Source organism: Guyanagaster necrorhizus (genome assembly GCF_019112545.1).
Source record: "Guyanagaster necrorhizus MCA 3950 unplaced genomic scaffold BT62scaffold_82, whole genome shotgun sequence".
Classification (NCBI taxonomy): Eukaryota; Fungi; Basidiomycota; class Agaricomycetes; order Agaricales; family Physalacriaceae; genus Guyanagaster; species Guyanagaster necrorhizus.
Window position 1 is genome coordinate 52,024 of NW_025064961.1, and position 16,434 is coordinate 68,457.

Sequence of the window (16,434 nt, forward strand, 5' to 3'; positions counted from 1 at the left end):
AGGCCGTGCTCGTCATTTGATCGTCGAAGCCCTGACATATACGATATGGGAAGCGGGGCCACCCTCCTCCAAGTTGAGTTATGATTCTGTTTCATGTTGAATGTCAAAGTAAGCCATTTTGTGGACTATATTCGTGTTACTTCGGGACCTCTGTTCCCATGCGACGAGAGCGCTGAATCAGGTTCGTTTAATGGAACGTCACAAGGCGGTCTATATTCGAAAGAGACCCAACGCCGCCGTCAAGGTCCCTGTGATGATTACAGGGCCATCGTTGCTTGTCGCCCCTCATGGTCCTATGCGGTCTATTCGGATAAGGCTTCTGATGAAAGGTCTGAGGGATACCTTCAGCCGGTCAAGGTGCTGCGAGGTCGTCATGACTCCGAGAGGTATTTGAAGTTGTAAGTACGAGCTTCATGTTTGTTAATATTGCTGTGTCATCTCTCAAGCTGCAAAAGACTGAATTAATAGTACCTGTCAAGAGACATCCGAAAAGTCCGATGGAGGTGTCGACTGAACCTCTCGACAATCTGAATTCGACAAAGCAAGTTTGAGCAACGCGTAAGGTCACATCCCGTGACCTGTGACATAACAACAGTGAAGCATGAAACCAATGTGCAACAGTGAAACTATGTAAACAGTGCCTTCCGTGATATTCAGGAAATATCCGGGCTCGCCAGAGTTCCAGCAAAGAAAGTCGGGAGTGCCTCCGAGGGATTGGGTACCGTTGGCCCTTGGGAACTTCGAGGCTTCCCCCGGATATGCAGGATGTGCTGGGACAATGCCCAGTTTCTCAGCCAGACTCTTACCGGATACACAACTCCCATAGCAACTGTACGCGATGGGACATCCTTTACCCGGGTGAGGATGGAAGAGCATCAGTTGGCTACAGCGAGCGTTTTCTAGATGAAATCATCATCAGGGATCCTGTCTGTATGTATATTCCTTAGTCTTTACAAAGATAAAAATATTCAGTCTGGTCAGGTCCCCCAGCTAAAAAAAAAAACAGAAATCTGCACGCAAACTCCCGCCTGAAACATTCACTTCTCATTTCCGCACCATCATGCACCGCACCACCGACAGCCTTTCAAAGGAGAATGAATGCCTTTCCGAGGTTATCTCTGAGCTCAAAGGCCAGCGCGACACGTTCAGGCAGCAAGCAGGGAAGATGAGACAGGAGCTGAGCAAGTTATTGCGTGAGAAGGAGAAGGTCGATTGCGAGAATGCAGACCTCAGGTAAACGGTCATGGGTTTAGAGGAGCGCCTGGAAGATCCTGTGATTGCGGTACGCATCACTTACCTTCACCGAATATCCCTACCTCCACCGAATATCCCTACCTCACTGCAGTTGTCCTGTAGCAATCAGAAGTCATTGGGACATCCGCCGTCACCTCCCAAACTCAAGATGCCCAAGCCAAAGCCCATATCTGGCAATCTCCAGAGCAACAGGTGTCCACCAATACAATCACGATTAAAGAAAAAGACCTGATACCAGCGGGTGAAGCTATGTTGTTCAGGAAATATGCCAATTCTGACTTACCAACATTACCTGGTCCCAGCCCAGCCTCGAAACACTTGTATTGATTATCGTGATATCTTATACTTTCCAGAAGGCTTGCTTTCATCAATGTCAAGCCCCCCTGCCGAAGCAAGTATCACTCGTTCTACCGTACCAGAGAGGACAACCGTTCGTTCACGTCCTTAATCTTTTGGTCTGACGCGACTCATATAAAGGCCAGCCTGTCACACCTCCAGCGGTGGATTATGTACAGGAGTCCGCTCAAGTCAATCCAGCAGCCAGCATTTCTTCGCCAGTCAACGTGTGTTTCTCTAGTTATGTTACAAGCAACATACTCATTTTTCTTAGCAGCCCTCAGGCCACAATCCTATCTCCCCAGTGAGCAGCTTCTCTTCTCGTTCATGTTCATAAACATGGACTTCCCACTAGGCATCACATGGAAGGGGAACCGTATGTATTTCACATTATTTGTATCTTGTACTCCAGTTGATGAGATCCCGCCCAGCCATTGCCACATACGCCGCCCCGGGGTTGGGCCTTTACGACAGTGCGTTTTTCACCATTGCGTTTTCTCCCATCCTTTTCTAATATCAATCTCGTCAGCCCTCACGTGGAAGAGGCAGGGTGCGTATGCGGTTCCTATTCTTGCTTTGCATAGATCTCACTCTATCTGCATGCAGGCCCCGACTCATATTCTCGTCGGTGTCTATAGCATCGCCCTAGCCCGGGCCCACAATTTAAATGCGGTTCTGAGGAATCACCCATGATCGATCCCGAAACGAAGAGGAGGAGGCTCTGATGAAGTTTGGTCTCGAACTTTGTAAATGTAAAGCGCTACTAGACTGGAGTGTGATTTGCATCCCTCAAGCACTTAACTTTACTTCCGATGGCGATCAACTGAAAGCCAGTGGGCGTGGGTTACTATACTTTCTTATGTCGATGATAATTCCAGAGTGTCATGTTTGCACAGCTCGCCCTGCTATTGTTCACTAGCACAGAATTCCGTGAACGTATGAGCCCAAATATGTGAGATTGACTAACAATAGCTCCTGCCCTTGAGCAGGGGTATCTGCTAAATCAAATCACCGGACGAACAAATTGGCACTGTCATACCGGCTGGGAACTTGGCGATCTCCAAATTATTTTCAAGTTGTGCTTTTCATTTCCTTTCATCCATCATGCCCCGCACCGTCGAAAGCCTCATCAAAGAGAACGAACGCCTCTCCGAGAGCTCCGAGTGGAACGCGACAGGTTTAGATGACCAGCGGCGAAGAAAAGACAGGAGTTCGGCAAGCTGCAGAGTGAGAACGGGAGGGTCGATTGCGAGATTGCGGACCTCAGCTGAAGGGTGTCGAATTTAGAACAATGCTTAGTCGCAGCCTCCAGCTCCCCGGCTTCTGAGGATATTATGCACGAGTCTGCTGAAAAAGCAATCGTCAGGGTATGGGACATCATTAGATATCTTCTTGAGTACATGCTAGTGCTGATATATCGATGTTTGAGGCTCCAGAACCAGACATTTGGCAACAGACAAGCTCCGACGAGGAGTTCAGACCGTACCGGGTTCCGTGAACTGCCTTGTGCTTGTCCCCACACTCTTCTTCTGACCAGCGCATAGTCATCTACAAAGACTCGGAATCGTGCAAGGGGACCTTCCGAAACACCACCAGAGTCTGATTCAGAGATCCCAAGGCTAATAAGTCTCGCTAGACGTTCTGTGCGCCAGTAGTGGCTTTTTATCTTATCATTGTACGCGGGACACTCATCTAGCGTGCCTCAAGTTCCGTTCCGAATTGTCGAGCGGTAAATGGCTCATTTTCACTGACGGTCCTACGTTGCTGATAAAAGCCCTTAGAGTGTGTATGGTCCCGAAGGAGACAACGACCTTAGTACGTATCAAAGCATACAGCGTGTCTCTTCTCGTACTTCCTTGCTTGATCATCCTTTTGCTCAGATTCACCTAACCCGCTCCTTCATCCATCCTTTAAAAAGGCTGAGTTTCTACTACTCTTTCATTTATCCTTTTCCTTGCCATGTCTCCATAGCGTCGCGTTGGAACCCAGGTTCGTAGAATACAGTCTATCTTTTTTCCCGCCCGACGCTCATTATGTAGTCAGGAATCGACTTCATGTTATTTACCTGATACATGGCATAGGATAAAGCTTCTATGATGCCGGTTCTCTCCAAACCGAGGGACGCCTATACTTGGCCTCTGAAACCGCGAACGTTCCCTCTGAATAATACAGAGATGTGGATTACCAGGGCCACCCTTTTACTCAGAAACCTGGGAGCTCCGGGATCTTATCGTGGCCCCCCTCACCTGGGGTATCCTTGCAGCAGCTTGTCCTGAAAATAAGAACATCTCCTTGTCAGACAGATATTGTATCGTCCATTTCGGCATCGAATCCACCTCGACTGCGCAGATAAGACGGCTTCATCAGCGTCTCTTTAGGCCGATTCCTCTCGTACCCCGTCGGAATCGAAGGGTAGACAATGCGCGCTTTGTATCTCCTGAGGGTATCATCTAGCCATCAAACCGGGCTCATGAGGATGAGGACTTTATCAGTCAACAGTTAAACACACCATGCTACTTGGATAATACTCTGGCCATTTCCCTCACGCTTTCTACACGAGCCGAATGCGACGAAAAATCCACGTTGTAGGGCAGGGACCAAAACTTGCAGCAGGAGAAGAGCCATCACACGCGGTGCGCAGATCAGGACCGTGGACGCGTTTCTACGTCGTACGACACGGAAACAAGGCGCCGCCTGACATGGTGGTCGAGAAGAGAGAAGAGTTATGACTGTGATGTCGTTTCCACTTGATCGGCTGCCCCGCTTCGGTCCCGCTTTTTGCCAATTGGCCAGAAGCGGCATTGAAGCGACTGCCGCAAACGTTTCTGCCATTCGCAGAACAATTTCGGAACTCTGGTATCTTGTCGACGGCCCAAACGATATTATTTGTTCTGTTACCAAACAATACTGTGATGCCACCGCTGGCACAAATCCACGTTTTCGAGTCGAAACTGGCGATGAATGGTCCCCTCACTTCCCTCCCACTTTATGGCTTATCCTTTTGTCTGCGTGGAATATTATTCATTGTCTTTTCGATTCAAAGCAAGCAACCGCTGACCCTTTCTGCCATTGTCAAAATCGTGGCACGACCTAAGCATGATCGCCTTATTCTTCCACATCTGACACTCTAAGACAAGACTCATTGTCCCTGCTATGGGTACATCCACTCAGGTTACTATATAAGCCGCTCGAAATTCCCAGAACTGACCTCCATCAGTCCCCACCATTATCTGCACAGCTCATACTCGACCGTTCTTCCCTTCTTCTGCAATGTCTTATAGCTATGGATTCCCATTCCCCTCCGACCAGGTACGGTTCAATTCTACTTAGAAAGAGTAACGAAGCATTGACACTAACTGCGTATATAGAAACCGATTGCAGGCACCGAATTCTTCTCCCCTGAAATGCTCAGTGGCGGAAACGTATGCTTCACCGCTATCCACATTCGTCTGATTAACCCTTCGTTTGCGAAACAGAGCCGCGGTCAGGCTCCCCAGGTACAGAGTCAAGGGCCTCCTCCCCCTCCCCCTCCGGTAAGAATTTTCGATCCCTACCGTTCTGTTTTAGTATTTATTTTCTGTTCAGGCTCCTATGAATGGCACTGGACAAGTGAGTACCTCTCCGGACTGTAGCTTCGGTCAAAATCTCACCTGCCCGACGCGTATAGAAACAGCAGAGATCGTTGGAAGACAGGGATACTACAGCTAACAGTACTATTATACATCCCGCAAACTGACTGTAGTTCTTTCCCGAATTAGCTACTCGCTCTTGATTGTAGTTTCAATCCATACTTTAAGTGTTCTTCCCTATACCTTTGTTCAAATCCTACCCCTACCACACTCGCGTTCCGAGCTAGCCCTTCAACATACCGCAATGATCGAAGCTAATAACATGTGTATTGCCTCCGAAATAACAGACGCGAGCAACAGACCATCAGAAATAACTGTATGGAGCAGCCTCCCAAAATTATCAGTACAGTTCCCTCATATTCAGCGTCACATTTCTGCTGGGCAAAAAAGACGCTCGATAGACGCGAGAACAGTTTTGTCACTGTAATCGGTGGGTACCTTCCATCGCGTAGAGAAACGTTCGTAAAAATACCGTAGCAGGAAGGGATAAAGTATACCTGGAAACCCGTGTTGGAGTAACAGTCGACCCATGATAAGTACTTTGTCCAATCTACAATCAGGCTGTGAACAACAGTCTTCCGGAGACGACTAGACAAACCGTCCTCCCAATCGAAACCGCTATGGGCCTAAATGAGAACATACTCATCCAGGTTGAACGCCCACCCGAAAGAATTGGTCTATGAAGCTATGAACGTGGGGAAAGGCCTGAAACAGCAAAGCGACACTGAGATGTCCTGAAATCAGACACGCATTCCAGCGGCTTATTACCGGCGCCCGTCTTTTGCTGGCGACACAAGCTTTCTGTTCGTAGTGGGGGGTAAGAAAGACGAGTCGGGATGGAGAAAACGAACGATATGTAATGAAAAATATCATTCTCGTGTTGCATAGCAGAACTCGCGCTGACTTCTTAGATGTGGCGAACGACCATGGTGGAAAGCCTAGCAACCGCTATTGGCAAATGGGACAGACAAAAAAGGTATTCACCGCCAATGCTGAAACTGCCATGGCAACGTCCGCCATTTCTTCCCCTAGTACATAATTTCGATGGCACACCAATCCTTTATCTTTCAATGTCCCCATTACTCAGTCAATCTGGAGACTAGGATGTGTGAATGTCAGGTAATGTCTAAGCCATACCTCACCAAGATTCAACAGCGATTATATACTTTTTAATAGAATTCTTCACTGGCCCGTTTATATAATATGCCTTCATAAATAAAAGCTGCTGATAAATCCAACCTCGCCATGCTGACGTTCGGGGCCCGAATCTACAACCACATGCATATGTAGCCGTGTAAATCCAACGCCGATCCCAAATCCAGGCATCCTCGTTTACTTACGGGTGCTCTTTATCCACCCGGGAATCCGGATATCCGTACCGCCCGGCCATTCCGCTAATCGACTCAGGCGATTGTTAATCTATGAAGGTGCACCGTCCGCAGCCCCAGAACTTTCTAACGAGAGAGATGTCTGTCAACAATTTTTGCTTCCCACTCCCCCCAGTCCTAGAAAACGAACGCGTGAAACTGGTGCCTTTTGATGTGAGTTAAAAAAATCAGGGGTGATCTGTCACTGATCCAGTCACATCATCTCCAGATCTCCGTACACGCAAAGTTACACGTCGACGCTGCTCCTCCAGCTTCCTTCTACGACTTCCTCCCTATCGGCCCATTCACCGACGCACAGGATCTCATCACGTCCTTCTGGGAGAAACGAATCGAACATGGGCCAGGGGAGACAGGGTTCGCCGTCTACGACAAATCCAAGCGTGAACACGCCTACGCAGGACTCATCACATACATCAACTCCTCCGCCGAGGACCTGGTCACAGAAATAGGCTTCGTGATGATCCTGCCAGCGTTCCAGCGGACCCATGTCACGTCGAACGCCGTCGGTATCCTGATGAATTACGCCCTCAATCTGCCTGGGGAGGGAGGGTTAGGCCTGCGGCGCGTTGTGTGGTGTGCGAGCGCAGCGAACGAGCCTAGTCTTGGAGCGGCGAATAGGATGGGGTTCAAGATGGAGGGCGTGATGAGGTGGGCGCGTGTCTGGCCTGAAGCAAAGGTCCGTGCCTCTGGAGGGGTGAGAGTGAGGAAGGGAGACCCCAAGGCGGAGGAATTCCCGTACGGCCGGGATTCGGCCGTTTTGAGTGTCTGTTGGGATGATTGGGAGGAGGGTGTGAAGAATCATGTGGACGCTGTGATGGCGAGGACAAAGTGAAGTTGGGTTGTATAATAGACTGCTGACAGATCTTACACGTTCTAGTCAAAGTTGTACACGTGAAAGGACTGATATGCACTTATTGATGGGCAATCCCTGGGCATTACTTGCACGGTATAAACATGTGGCCGATGGTAGCAGCAATTGAACGCAGTTCACTGCGGGCCGGGCAAGGTACTGATTGCTGTGCCAAAGTTCCTCTTGTTACGCAGCAGACAATTTTGAGGTGATGTCGGCCTCGCTTTTAGTTCTTAGAAGCAGGGTCAGGAGCAGGATTTGTAGAAATCCGCCGTGGTGTTCGGACAAAACCAAGCAAGAGACTACAAGCCAGCATAAGGAAAGAATTCAAAGCGGCCGGGAGCATTATGAAAGGCAACATTTGAGATGCCTGCGGAGAATAGAATCGAACTAAGAATGCTGCTCTCATCGGCGATTGCTAGTAGGCGCAGTACGTGCGTCAGGGAGTCAATTGAGCTGTATGACATGATGCACGGTAGAGAAGACACACACCGGATCATTTGTGCGTTCAATGTTCAGCACTAGTATCAGCACGAGGATAAAGGATACAACTGGATTTGCTTGAATCTGCTTGTGTTAAGGTAGGACGTCCGCAGTTGAAAACCCCGCAGATGACAGTCCAGTGTAGGCCACGGCATCGTTCCCAGCTACGAATATTTGATGAAAATACACGTATATTAGGACGGCTTCGAGACTCAGAATGCCGAACCTAGGGAAAGACGGACCATATTTTTTTTTGCTCTTGCTTATGTGAAGTTCGAGCTGGTCGCTTTGCCTTCGCTCTTCCTTTACTTGCGGATTGAACCTTGCGCTTGGACAATTTTGAAGATGCCGAAAAGCCCCAAAAATACTGTGAGGGAATTTTTGGTTCATTCAGCATCCGTTAATCCAGGGGAATAGTCCGTGAAATCAAACAATTATGGAATGCGCTCAGATTGTCTGCAAGGACATTTCACAACGTTTTTAGAAAATCCTCAGAAGAGGAATGCGGACCGGATTTTGCCGAGTCTTCTCTTCTCTCAACCACCACTCAGATGTGCTTGGACCATGTCGATTTTACCGTCCGCTCTTTGCTATTTTTCTTCTGGTCCTCTCGAAGATTTTATCACTTTCTCCCGGTGACTGGGTTAACGCGCTTCTAAAATTGGAGTGGAATGAACACAGCTTTCCCAGCATCGATCTCCTTAGTTTGGGTACGTCGCTCCGAATGGTTGCAATCTTACGATAATAACCCACGTTGTAGATTCTGCATCTGGTAGAAATCAATAGCAACGTAATGACAAAAGCGCATCGGAGGTATTCGCAGGCATTGTTTATTCTCTTTTCGATACCTCATAGGGTCCTCGACCTTCACGTCATCAGACCTCAGACCTGCAGCAGGCTGGTTCTTTATATGAATGTGTTCACGGTAGAAGATAGAGAGGTGAACAATCGTCTACAATTGGCCGAATCGTTCGTGGCGCATCTCTTCACCTGTTTACGCAGATATCAAGGTCGCCTCCTAAATATTGCGAGGAAGATCCGGAGTATAGTGCTTACTTTGTGTGTCTTAAAGGCCCAGGCCCAGGTTCTTTATTTTACTGTTTTCATGGCCCGGAAGTCTGAGTTCTGTCCCCTGTAGGTGACGAGCAGCTATGACCCGGACAGGCGGATTGCTCGCACAGCTGATACCGTTGTCACCGGAGTGAGGTGAGACTGTCCATCCTCATCCCAAGGCAGTGACAGCTGACTATTTATATGGCTAGGTTAGCGCTCTCCCCAGGAAAGGACTGGATACTTCTCTAATAACGTGTCTGATCCAATTTTGGATCCACGATTGTATTCCAGGACTACGTTCACACGTCTTCCATTCTCTCTGTTTCCCGCTTCCCAAGCTGAGTCGTCATCTAAAGGCGCTTATCTGAGTCTCCGTCTTGGCGCATGTAGCTTCTAAATAATTGCTACGTCTCAATTGTTTGTTTTTAACTCTGATTCGATCATGATTAATATGCTTACTTTACTGAATTCTGTTCTCTCTGACCCGAGGACGCGGCAGAAAATCGCTTGTATGTATTGGTTTGAAACGAATCAGCGCCCGTGGTGGCTTTTAAGAAGGCAATAACGTGCGCTTCGCAAGTCTTGGTGATCGTTTTGCTTCTAATGAGGTATGTACTGTTTAATATGTGCATCGCCCAGCATTAACCTCATCACGAAGTGAACGTTTGGAGATACTATCACAACGGCCTCTCGAGTCGTCATAGAAGGCAAGAGCGGTACCAAGAGAATCAGGTATGAACTGTGTCTAAGAGCGATGATAATATAAATATAAACATGGGCTGATTTCTCCTCACATATGAAATGTCAAGAGGACATTTCTTCTTACCTTCATCGGAGAGCTGGGCTCTAATGCACCGAGTATAGTTGACAAGACAGCCAAGGAGTCCCAGCTAGGTAAGAATTCCGAGTTAAAACGCTTTCAAACTTCCACGAATGCATCATTCCCCCCACTATGGCGCCTTATCGGACTCCGAGGTCCAGGTCAAGGGCAGCCTGATGATGATATCCTGGGATCCGGGTACCAGAAACCGGTGACTTATCAATTCCCCAGATCCAGAAACCTCGAGTTGATGGTATCGCAGCCTGTTTTCAGCTCTTGGCGCTCCGTGTGTCGAGGTAATGAATCCAACCTATCGGGGCCACGGGTTCACATGGGAGAATTCCACGGTGAGTGCGTGTGCTTTGAACATCACCCTCGGCGCAAACATGACCCTATGAAACGTTTCTTTAAACACGCTTCTTTCATATTTCGTCCTAATGGTTGGTCCATTCTCTTCACTTTGGGCTCTTCCCCTGCTCTCCCTAGTAGGTCCTTTCTCTTCTTCCGCTATGATCCGCCTATTCATTTCGCCTAGTGCTCGGATGCGGCCGGATGCAGGTATCGATGCGTCTCAATTGTTTAATGACCGAGGGAGCCTGACGAGCGCCTATCGCTGTTTTCGCTTCTACATGCAGTTGTTGGAAATGAAAAGTTCTTCGCCGATCTCGGAGTTTTAATCCCCTTTTCAAATCGTGCCTCGTTCTTTTCAGTGCGCCGTCTCTCTTCTTCTCTTCCATTCTCACTGATGTTTGTTTTATTAAGAACGGCTTCGGATCCGTGAGAGATGTTGGCCTTCCCTAGTGAGACTTCCTTGATACCACTTATACACGCTGGATTTGCCTCGCAGCGTGGCTGCAGAATGTAACGAGGACTTAGTGCGTGGTATTCGTGTAGAAAACGTTGCGGTGATTTGAGCATCTCTCCAATAAGCGGCCCAGGTGGATCCTCGCACGAAGGCCGGATGACTCAGACCTGCGTATTGGCGCCGAGAGATCAATATCATGCCCTGATTCACCAGAGAGAATCGTGTGCAGTGACGAACGATTCCTGGCAGGCATGACAACAGAAGGTCAAGGAATACTACGATGCGCGGTCCTCGAGAAGACTTTTCTATCGGAGAAAGGGAATTAGAGGGAGAGAACGAGGCTCGGTGGATCCTTCGTCCAATGGAGATGATTGTCATTGATTTACTTCCGGCGGTTCCATATTAGGCGGCACGGAAAATCGGACAGTTGCCGAAAAGGAACGCCTATAAAACTGCCGGTTGATTTGCGTTCGTTTACTCTACCACCCCTTCCACCTACAGCCACCATGGCCACCGTTTCCCTCCCCAGTATCCATGAAATGTTTCCAGGTCAGTATTATCTCTCTTCCTCCCCTCCTCAACCCCCCTTTGACATTGACTCATTGCTGCTTACAGAGCACCTGCTGCGCGTTGCGCCCGAAGCGCGCGTCAAAGGCACTGCGCCACCTACTCTTATCCCTGCTCGTCGTCTTGAACGTTCAGGCCAACCACAGGGTTACTCTTTCGGTGTCCTGCGTTCAGATCCGGCCTCTTCTTCCCTCACGCATATTGCATCCTCTGCGACACTGCCTTACCAGCCTGCTGCTACCGAAGCCGCAGCCCGCGCCACTGTCAGCGTGATCAGTGACGGTGAAGACGACGGTATTGGCCTAGGGAAGAAACACGTATGCAAGACTTGCAACAAGCGCTTCAACCGACCCAGTAGCCTGAGGATACATATCAACACCCATACTGGGGCTACCCGTACGTTAAGGTGTTACCTTGACAGCTTCCGAACCTGAGCTGACATGAATCTACTCTGTTAGCTTTCACCTGTCCGTTCCCTGGTTGCGGGCGTGAATTCAATGTCAACTCCAATATGCGCCGACATTACCGAAATCATACCAATCCGGGCGCTGCTTCGCTCTTTCCGGGGAGCTCGGTTTCGAATTCGAACTCTAATGTGAATTCGAGGGTGCCGCGTCCTCTGCAACCGTCAGACGAGGAAGAGGATGAAGAGGAAGAGGTAGAGGAGGTGCCGAGGTATAGGCTGCAGGCAGCTGTCTTTCCGCGGTATGAGGATGAGAGAGTTCGAAGGAGGGTGTACGATTATGACTTTAACGACGAGCCTGAGATGGCTAGGCGAGAGAGAATGGGCGTCAGTAATGTCAGAGAGGAGAAGGGCTACACTCGTGTTGGCTACCGTTGACGGTGCACTTTTTCTCGCAACATTCATATTTCTTTATGATTCATGTCCCACTGTTTTTCTTCGGCTTTCCCCTATGTTTCGTCGTATTTTCATGTTCAACTGTATCCCATAGCGCACAATACCCAATACCCGCTTCTCTTCCATGGGAATGAACGCCGCCGACCCTCGGACCTCGGGCAAGGATATGAAAATTGTTTTCCCGATGGAACATTCGCGAGCCAAAAATTCAAAAGACGAGAATCCTTTCCTGATAGGGAACGGGCGCCAATCTTTTCATCGCAAATCTCTGCCCCCCATCCTTCATTACAGATTTCTGATTGGCTGTTGTGCGCCTTTTTCATTCGTTTCAGCGTTTTATCCCCCTTTCCCCCTGCAACGATGACGATGACGCAGCAGAGGAAAGGGCGGGGGAGGCTTGGCTTATCTGGGCCCTGAGGCACCATTCCGTTACTCGGGAGTGGCGCAGCACCGAGGCGGGAGATATAGCGCGCGTGACGTAGACGGTCCACCTGGAACTGTCTCGCTTTCGGTTTCTTGGACATGTCCATGCAGCCACGTATAGGTACAGGAACGGGAAAATATGACGTTGAACGTAACGAATGCGCAGATCAGCGCCAATAATTGTATTGTCCTGGCGACGGGGGATTGGAATGTACTTATTTGTTGTTTATGGCACGGCTGGCGTTCCGGGAATGAATGGGCCCTAGGCGTCTTTTATTGTGAGTAAAGCGCGTGAGGCAATAATATAATGGAGCTGTGGGAGAAAGATGTTAGGGGGAGGCACGATCATTCATGGTCTATTGCCGGCGGTTAATGGGGTCCAGACTTGTACATATGGCTACAGACGAGAATTGGAGAGCGACGGGTGTAGATAAGAATGAAGCGAAGGCGGTCATGCTTTAGGGAAAATATATTAGGCCCCCTCCCCTCGGGGTTCCACGGCCATGGCATTTCTGACATCGCCGCACGTCGAATCATATGTGGATCCCTCGAGCATGAGGTGCTGGGCATGTCATTGGTGGGTATTTCATCCGCGAGGCGTTATGCGGTTATGGTGGGAGAGGAAGGTTTCGTTGGAGGTTTTGGCCCGTCGAGAGATGAATTATGATAAATGCAGGACGATAGAGACGATAGGTTCATTTGTGGGACGCCTGTCGGTTTCCCTAGGGCCTGAAGGACGACGTCTGGACATAATTAGTGGAGCGGTAACATCTTGTTATGATTGGCGACACAGTACGGATGTGGCTACGCTGGGATTGAGGACTGCCATGGAACAAGGAACTGATAGGGTCTGTCAGATATTTTTTGGCGCGACGCTAATAGTCTGCGAAGCCCAAGCTGAGCGAAAGATGAGGAAATATTTTGCCGCATTTTTGACCAAGGCTTTCGTAAGACATACAGTGAGGACGAGATCAATGTTATGCCACGCCCAGCCCGCCGTCCAATTTAAAGAACATTGGACTGCTGGGCGCTATATTCCAAATGCGCCCGCAGGTTTATGGGGGAGGAAAGGATGTAATTTAAGCGGCGGTGAGAGACCTCCGTGGTTCTAAAAAGAAATATAGCGGCTAGTATGGTCCGATGGAGAAAAGCAGTCAAGCGGGAGTGCGGGACCGACGAAATACGGGGTTGTTGTCTCTCCATTGTTCGGGGTTCGGAAGCGGTAGAGAGGCCCTTCCGAGGACTTGTAAACAGCGTACAAATCAGAAGGGGTGTAGGCTTTAGCGAAAGAATGTGGGAATACCCTATGGCTTACTGAATGCGTATAGGGAGGGAATGAGTCCAGCTGAGAATCTCCGCAATAGTGAAGGACCCTCTTATACTTCAGAGAAAAAGTTCGTCGAGGAAACCAGAACCAGAAAAATGCTTTAATAGCGAGATGCGTATCTGAGAGGAATCCTTGGGTTAAGGCAGGTATGACTAGTTTTGAGCCCGAGAAAACTGCCGGTGATTCCATCAAACACCAACAACTTCCCCGCTTTCTGTTAATCTGATCGGAATAGTGATTAGGGTAGAGAGAATAAAAAATATACCAGTAATCACCGACCAGGTTAATTGCATTATTTTTTTGGTTTTGATGTTTTCCGATACTCGATCCATACCGAATGCATGGTAGGCCATGGTGACAATGGAAAGGTTCGTTGATGCATATGGAAGACGGTATGTGTTTCTTTCTAGATATTACCATGCCACAACCATGCCATGTAGGTTTCCTGAATCTAGGGGCATCACTCCGTGCAATCCAGGTCGAATCCAGAAGCCTACAAGATTTAAAATTTACGATATATTAGATAACATGAGAGGATCCAGGAAAGTAAAAAGTGTAAGCCTGAAGTTGGATGTCCTAAGCATCGAGGCAAGTCGAGTTCGAAGCAAGGTCGGAAGTTGAACTGAATGCTTAGGCTCCGCCAAAATAGGTTGGGTGACATCGGCATGTCACAGTTACAGCCCCCACTCGTTCTCCCTAACCATTACTGTCACACGTCGCTTACCGTCGCGCAGCGAGCGCATACGGGCACAGTCATCATGATTAATCTCTCGTCGTTCCTTATCAGACATTGCAGTCCTTTGTTTAGACTGAAACGTTGGATTTTCCCTCGTGTTCGGGGCATATGATCAGGAAGGAAATGATCATGGTCTCATTTGTATACACAGGTACGTTTTTACGCCAACTATGAAGGATATTTTGACTTATAATGTCGATTGCGTCTGCTAGGCGATATCCTTCTGAAGTTCCACGCTGACGCACCCATTTGTTCAACTTCTTCTGTGAATTTTGTCGTCGCCAGAGTGCAAGGGGGATAACAATATGAGGATATTGTGCCAAGATGGAGGCCGGAGCCAAAGCTGTCGGTGTGCACAGAATTAGATGGCAGTACCGGCTTGGACGGTGTGTATCGGCCTTTCTCTATCGTGTTCTCAGCTCACTCTATGACCTAAGACTCCAAAGCACGCTATTCTTGAGGGGATTATAACCTCCCCCAACGACCGGCCCGTTGCTCAAACCATGAGTAAGCTGTGCCCGACCGACCCTGCAAGGTGAGTTGCTTGTAGTTATGAAGCTGGATACTGCACAAGCCGCCCGTAGATTTCCAATAGTGCCAGATTTTTCGCTGCCCTCTCTGGTTATCTGGCAAACGACAGCTTCATTGCCACATACATAGTGGTCTAAGTGCCAATCGCTATGGTGTGTTACCCCGACGGTGCTCTCACGTGTGAATGTGGGGCTAGAGGAATTGTCCTGCGTTGTACGGATGTCTTCGAAAATTATTATTGGCCCATTTCCGTTGGAGGACTACAACCTTTCCGCGTCAGAAATGGGAAGAGCCCGGCTAGATAGCAACCAGGCGCTCCGGTGGCATCCGCAAGACTCTGTATTTTGCGACGTCGGAACTCTTAAGCAAATCCAGGGGCGCCCTTTTATGCTGCCGTTGTTGCACGTTGCGTACGTCGCACACCTCTGGCCAAATGCATGTCGAGGCGTCAGGACAAGATTCTTTTTGGAACGGAAAGTGGCACGAGAAGCATCGGCAGTTTATGCGCACCGTCCTGCCTCATTCTATGTGCGGTAGAGCCATCACTGAAAGAATTGTAAACTGACCACTTTTTTCAGTCGCTACGTGCTCCTTATTTGCAGAACAATGACCTTAGCTGTCGCGACCAACTGGTACTCAGGTTCAAGACTAATATCCACATGGTATGTCACCAGTGTTCATTTTTATTGCCTCGTATGAAATAAGCTATTCCAGTTGTTCTGACACGGCGCTGCTCTCCCGAAGCAGAAAGACCCGAGAAAACGCCGTCGTCAAGAGAGATCATGCTGTCCAGAAACCACAACCCTCCACCCGTAACTTTCGATCCCAGAAATCTCTTGCAGCTTGCGCACCCGTCAACGTCACACGACATAGCATATCACGCTAGACCGACATAAGATGACGCCGATTCGGAAGTAGGACCGACCTAATGAATAAGCAAGGTAAAAGTATATTTCCTACTTCTTCAGAAGAGCCCGTTCTTATGGTACTTTCATAGATTGCGAGGATCGCAGCCGCTTTTGTGACACGAGTAGCGGGTGATTGCTAGTCATAAAGTGGGGTACAAAAAAACTAGGATTTCGTAAACGAGGTGGCTTGGCTCGCTGAAATGGCGACACCTGAGCAGCATTAGGACCATTATTCGGTGCACGCCTCCTCGACGTCGTCTTCGATCGTTCACAGCGCGCTTGCTCCAGCTATGAATATAAGTTGTTGAAGGAAAAGCAGGAGAAATAATTTTCCCTATTGCTGCAGGTAGCTTCGGTTGCACCTCGAACACTGGCAGGATCATCACGAAGCCTATTTCTGTGACCAGGTCCTCGGCGGAGGAGTTGATGTATGTGATGAGTCCTGCGTAGGCGTGTTCACGCTTG

The 16,434-nt window shown here is 48.9% G+C and overlaps 9 protein-coding genes across 9 annotated transcripts; 7 read left to right on the plus strand and 2 right to left on the minus strand.

The window, feature by feature from the left end:
* Positions 1-898: 898 nt before the first annotated feature.
* On the plus strand, positions 899-1,248 carry BT62DRAFT_939156 (uncharacterized protein). The gene is made up of 2 exons (XM_043187665.1): positions 899-930; positions 982-1,248. Exon 2 carries the CDS (start codon positions 1,061-1,063, stop codon positions 1,235-1,237), a length of 177 nt encoding a protein of 58 aa, XP_043032747.1. The 5' UTR covers positions 899-930; positions 982-1,060; the 3' UTR covers positions 1,238-1,248.
* A 1,446-nt stretch (positions 1,249-2,694) lies between these two features.
* Positions 2,695-3,659, plus strand: BT62DRAFT_1014199 (uncharacterized protein; the record flags this gene model as incomplete). Its single annotated transcript, XM_043178178.1, has 8 exons — positions 2,695-2,800; positions 2,878-2,957; positions 3,027-3,084; positions 3,135-3,187; positions 3,227-3,233; positions 3,287-3,405; positions 3,562-3,579; positions 3,630-3,659. The coding sequence occupies 8 exons, from the start codon at positions 2,695-2,697 to the stop codon at positions 3,657-3,659; spliced, it is 471 nt and encodes a 156-aa protein (XP_043032748.1).
* A 226-nt stretch (positions 3,660-3,885) lies between these two features.
* Positions 3,886-4,422, minus strand: BT62DRAFT_1081705 (uncharacterized protein; the record flags this gene model as incomplete). The annotated part of the gene is made up of 2 exons (XM_043179698.1): positions 3,886-4,027; positions 4,100-4,422. 2 exons carry the CDS (start codon positions 4,420-4,422, stop codon positions 3,886-3,888), a joined length of 465 nt encoding a protein of 154 aa, XP_043032749.1.
* Positions 4,423-6,937: 2,515 nt separating this feature from the next.
* On the plus strand, positions 6,938-7,549 carry BT62DRAFT_939157 (uncharacterized protein). Its single transcript, XM_043187666.1, has one exon. It carries the CDS (start codon positions 7,122-7,124, stop codon positions 7,437-7,439), a length of 318 nt encoding a protein of 105 aa, XP_043032750.1. The 5' UTR covers positions 6,938-7,121; the 3' UTR covers positions 7,440-7,549.
* A 1,184-nt stretch (positions 7,550-8,733) lies between these two features.
* BT62DRAFT_1014202 (uncharacterized protein) lies at positions 8,734-10,614 on the plus strand (the record flags this gene model as incomplete). The annotated part of the gene is made up of 9 exons (XM_043178179.1): positions 8,734-9,024; positions 9,079-9,141; positions 9,208-9,379; positions 9,652-9,725; positions 9,803-10,024; positions 10,076-10,253; positions 10,303-10,371; positions 10,449-10,522; positions 10,576-10,614. 9 exons carry the CDS (start codon positions 8,734-8,736, stop codon positions 10,612-10,614), a joined length of 1,182 nt encoding a protein of 393 aa, XP_043032751.1.
* An 879-nt stretch (positions 10,615-11,493) lies between these two features.
* BT62DRAFT_826547 (uncharacterized protein) lies at positions 11,494-11,723 on the plus strand (the record flags this gene model as incomplete). The annotated part of the gene is made up of 2 exons (XM_043182384.1): positions 11,494-11,581; positions 11,644-11,723. Coding segments are annotated over 2 exons (168 nt in total), but the record flags the coding sequence as incomplete, so codon positions are not given.
* A 147-nt stretch (positions 11,724-11,870) lies between these two features.
* Positions 11,871-12,772, minus strand: BT62DRAFT_771820 (uncharacterized protein). Its single transcript, XM_043182228.1, has one exon. The coding sequence runs from the start codon at positions 12,572-12,574 to the stop codon at positions 12,122-12,124; it is 453 nt and encodes a 150-aa protein (XP_043032753.1). The 5' UTR covers positions 12,575-12,772; the 3' UTR covers positions 11,871-12,121.
* On the plus strand, positions 12,605-13,623 carry BT62DRAFT_771504 (uncharacterized protein). The gene has a single exon (XM_043182227.1). The coding sequence runs from the start codon at positions 12,971-12,973 to the stop codon at positions 13,577-13,579; it is 609 nt and encodes a 202-aa protein (XP_043032754.1). The 5' UTR covers positions 12,605-12,970; the 3' UTR covers positions 13,580-13,623.
* Positions 13,624-15,280: 1,657 nt separating this feature from the next.
* On the plus strand, positions 15,281-15,947 carry BT62DRAFT_1014207 (uncharacterized protein; the record flags this gene model as incomplete). The annotated part of the gene is made up of 3 exons (XM_043178180.1): positions 15,281-15,589; positions 15,640-15,723; positions 15,813-15,947. 3 exons carry the CDS (start codon positions 15,281-15,283, stop codon positions 15,945-15,947), a joined length of 528 nt encoding a protein of 175 aa, XP_043032755.1.
* Between the last annotated feature and the right edge of the window lie 487 nt (positions 15,948-16,434).

Bases quoted from the DNA above. Each gene is read 5' to 3' on its own strand.
- BT62DRAFT_939156 (XM_043187665.1), top strand. From the start codon at position 1,061: ATGCACCGCACCACCGACAGCCTTTCAAAGGAGAATGAATGCCTTTCC.
- BT62DRAFT_771820 (XM_043182228.1), bottom strand. From the start codon at position 12,574: ATGGACATGTCCAAGAAACCGAAAGCGAGACAGTTCCAGGTGGACCGT.
- BT62DRAFT_771504 (XM_043182227.1), top strand. From the start codon at position 12,971: ATGGCATTTCTGACATCGCCGCACGTCGAATCATATGTGGATCCCTCG.
- BT62DRAFT_939157 (XM_043187666.1), top strand. From the start codon at position 7,122: ATGAATTACGCCCTCAATCTGCCTGGGGAGGGAGGGTTAGGCCTGCGG.